Source organism: Ptiloglossa arizonensis, unplaced genomic scaffold (genome assembly GCF_051014685.1).
Source record: "Ptiloglossa arizonensis isolate GNS036 unplaced genomic scaffold, iyPtiAriz1_principal scaffold0508, whole genome shotgun sequence".
NCBI lineage: Eukaryota > Metazoa > Arthropoda > Insecta > Hymenoptera > Colletidae > Ptiloglossa > Ptiloglossa arizonensis.
In genome coordinates this window covers 317,378-320,287 of record NW_027478878.1, presented here as the reverse complement: position 1 = coordinate 320,287, position 2,910 = coordinate 317,378, and the positions used below count along the sequence as shown (strand labels likewise).

Sequence of the window (2,910 nt, the reverse complement as noted above, 5' to 3'; positions counted from 1 at the left end):
TTCGTATGAGGCGGCGAGCGTCCTGTCAGGGCTACCCCCGGCGGACTTGATCGCGGGCGCGCATGCGGCTTTCTACGAGGGCCGCATGCGCGCCCGCGAGGATGGGGTGGTCCTGGCGGGCTGCGAGGTGGAGGCCCTGAGGCGCCAGGCCCGGGAGTCCATGCTGCAGCTTTGGCAGCAGCGGCTGGCCGAGCCGTTGTTCGGCCAGAGGACGGTCCGGGCTATCCGGCCGGTCCTGTTTGAGTGGCTGGGTAGGCGCTTCGGCTCGCTCACCTACCGGTTGGTGCAGGTGCTGTCCGGGCACGGATGCTTCGGTCAGTACCTGTGCCGGATCGGTGTGGAAGAGGCGGCGCGCTGCTGGCACTGTCCAGCGGACGAGGACACGGCGCAACACACCCTCGAGGTGTGTCCGGCCTGGGGGGTGGAGCGCCGTGTCCTCACGGCCGTGATTGGGGCGGACCTATCGCTGCCGGGCGTGGTACAGGCCATGCTCGGCAGCGAGACGAAGTGGCGGGCCGTGGCCTCCTTCTGCGAGGAGGTAATCTCGCGGAAGGAGGCCGCGAGCCGCATTCGCGAGAGCGGGAGACCGCGAGCGAGGCCCCGTCCGAGGCCGGGGGCGGGTGGGCCTCCGGAAGGGCTGGGGAGGCCACCCTGAGAGCGGCGGGCGGGGGTGCGTAGCCCTTGAGGCTCGTGCCACCGCCTGTCGTCTGAGGGGTGGGAGGAATAAGGGACGGCGACGCTCTCGAGGGCGGAGAGGCCAGAGCCGCCCTCGGGAGCGTACGAGCCGGGGTGCGGCCGCGCCGACGGCACGGTCCCAGGGCCGTGCCTCCGGCGCGGCTATGGGGGCCGTGGGCGGTCGCGAGTGTGGGACTCGCGGCCGCCCTCGGGCGGCCCCCGGGAGTGGGACGTCGGAGCAGTGTGGCCCTGCTCCGACGTCGGGCGCCAGAGCGCCGAGGAGAAAACAGGGAAGGGAGGGTGAAGTACCCCCTCCCTTCCCTGGAACGGGAGGACACGGGCGCGAGAGCCCTGCACGGGGGAGCACCTGATGTTATGATGTCTTCGGTCCCAGGTGCTCCCCCTGCATAGTGCGAGGATGGCCACCGTGGTGGGTTTTAGTGGGTAGGTCCCGCGCCCGATGGGTTTCCTTCAGGGCGCGGGGAATCCCACACTCCCCCCGCCCCTCCCCAGGCGGCGGGGGGGTCTTTCGAAGATTTCCCCCACGTTAATAAAAAAAAAAAAAAAAAATATCGTATAACGTATACCGCATAAAGAATAACGTATAACGTATAACCTATGACGTATAACGTATAACGTATAATGTATAACGTATATCGTATAACGTACGAGGTGTGTTCAAAAAGTATCGCGAATTTTGTGTTTTTTCAAAAATTATTTATTTATTCATGAATATCTATTTTGTCCCCTTCAAAGTAATCCCCATGAGATATTATACACTTGTGCCAACGGTTTTTCCAATCTTCGAAGCACTTCAAAAAATCATTTTTTTGTATCCTTTTCAGCTCCTCCTTCGATGCCGTCTTTATCTCGTCAAGCGTAGCGTAACGTCGTCCTTTCATGGGCCTCTTCAGTTTAGGGAACAAGAAAAAGTCGCAGGGGGCCAGATCTGGGGAATACGGTGGCTGCGGCATCATTAGTGTGTTGTTTTTGGCCAAAAAGTCGCGCACAAGCAAGGATGTGTGAGCAGGGGCGACCCGTCTCATGCCCAAATCATTGATAAAAATCGAATGGCACGAGCCAATCGATATGTTTAGGTCCTCAGCAACTTCTCTAACGGTGATTCGACGATTGGCCAATATCATTTTCTCCACTTCATTAATTTTTTCGTCTGTTGTTGAAGTGCTCGGGCGTCCGGCACGCTCTTTGTCGTTCCCATCTTCTCGGCCTTCTGAGAACATTTTGTACCACCGATAAACGTTGCTTCGGTCCAAGGTAGCTTCTCCGTATGCCACAGTCAACATTCGGAATGCATCCGCGCACTTAATTTCGTTTTTCACACAAAATTTGATACAGGTTCTTTGATCCATTTTTCTTAATAGGTAAAAATCGAAGACGATCCAAAACACGTGCAAGCAAAGCAGCTGTCAACCATTAAGTGAACATTCAAAATGGCCGAGCTTGTCGGCATAAGTGAGAGACATGAGTACCAACATAAAGCCACAAAAAGATCGAAATTCGAATATACGTAACCCGCGAAAATTCAAAATTCGCGATACTTTTTGAACAAACCTCGTATAACGTATAACGTATAACGTATAACGTATAATGTATGACGTATAACGTATAACGTATAACGTATAACGTATAACGTATAACGGATAACGTATAACGTATAACGTATAACGTATATCGTTTACCGTATAACGTATAACGTATAACGTATAAGGTATAACGAATAAAGTATAACGTATAACGTATAACGTATAACGTATAACCTATAACGTATAACGTACAACGTACAACGAATAACGCAAATCGTATAACGCATAACGTATAACGTATAACGTGTAACGAAGAACGTATAACGAATAACGTATAACGTATATCGTATAACGTATAACGTATAACGTATGACGTATAACGCATAACGTATAACGTATAACGTATAACGTATAACGTATAACGTATAACGTATAACGTATAACGTATGACGTATAACGTATAACGTATAACGTATAACGTATACCGTATGACGTCTAACGTATAACGTATCACGAATAACGTAAAACGTATAACGCATAACGTATAACGTATAACGTGTAACGAAGAACGTATAACGAATAACGTAAAACGTATTACCTATTACATATTTCGTATGACGTATAACGTATAACGTATTACATATTTCGTATGACGTATAACGTATAACGTATAACGTATAACGTATAACGT

At 51.2% G+C, this 2,910-nt stretch overlaps 1 protein-coding gene across 1 annotated transcript; it reads right to left on the bottom strand.

Moving 5' to 3' along the window:
* Window positions 1–1,387: 1,387 nt before the first annotated feature.
* LOC143154656 (protein GVQW3-like) lies at window positions 1,388–2,226 on the bottom strand. Its single transcript, XM_076326619.1, has one exon. The coding sequence runs from the start codon at window positions 2,043–2,045 to the stop codon at window positions 1,398–1,400; it is 648 nt and encodes a 215-aa protein (XP_076182734.1). The 5' UTR covers window positions 2,046–2,226; the 3' UTR covers window positions 1,388–1,397.
* Window positions 2,227–2,910: the final 684 nt, after the last annotated feature.

Excerpts from the sequence above, each read along its gene's own strand:
- LOC143154656 (XM_076326619.1), bottom strand. The coding sequence starts at position 2,045 with ATGGATCAAAGAACCTGTATCAAATTTTGTGTGAAAAACGAAATTAAG.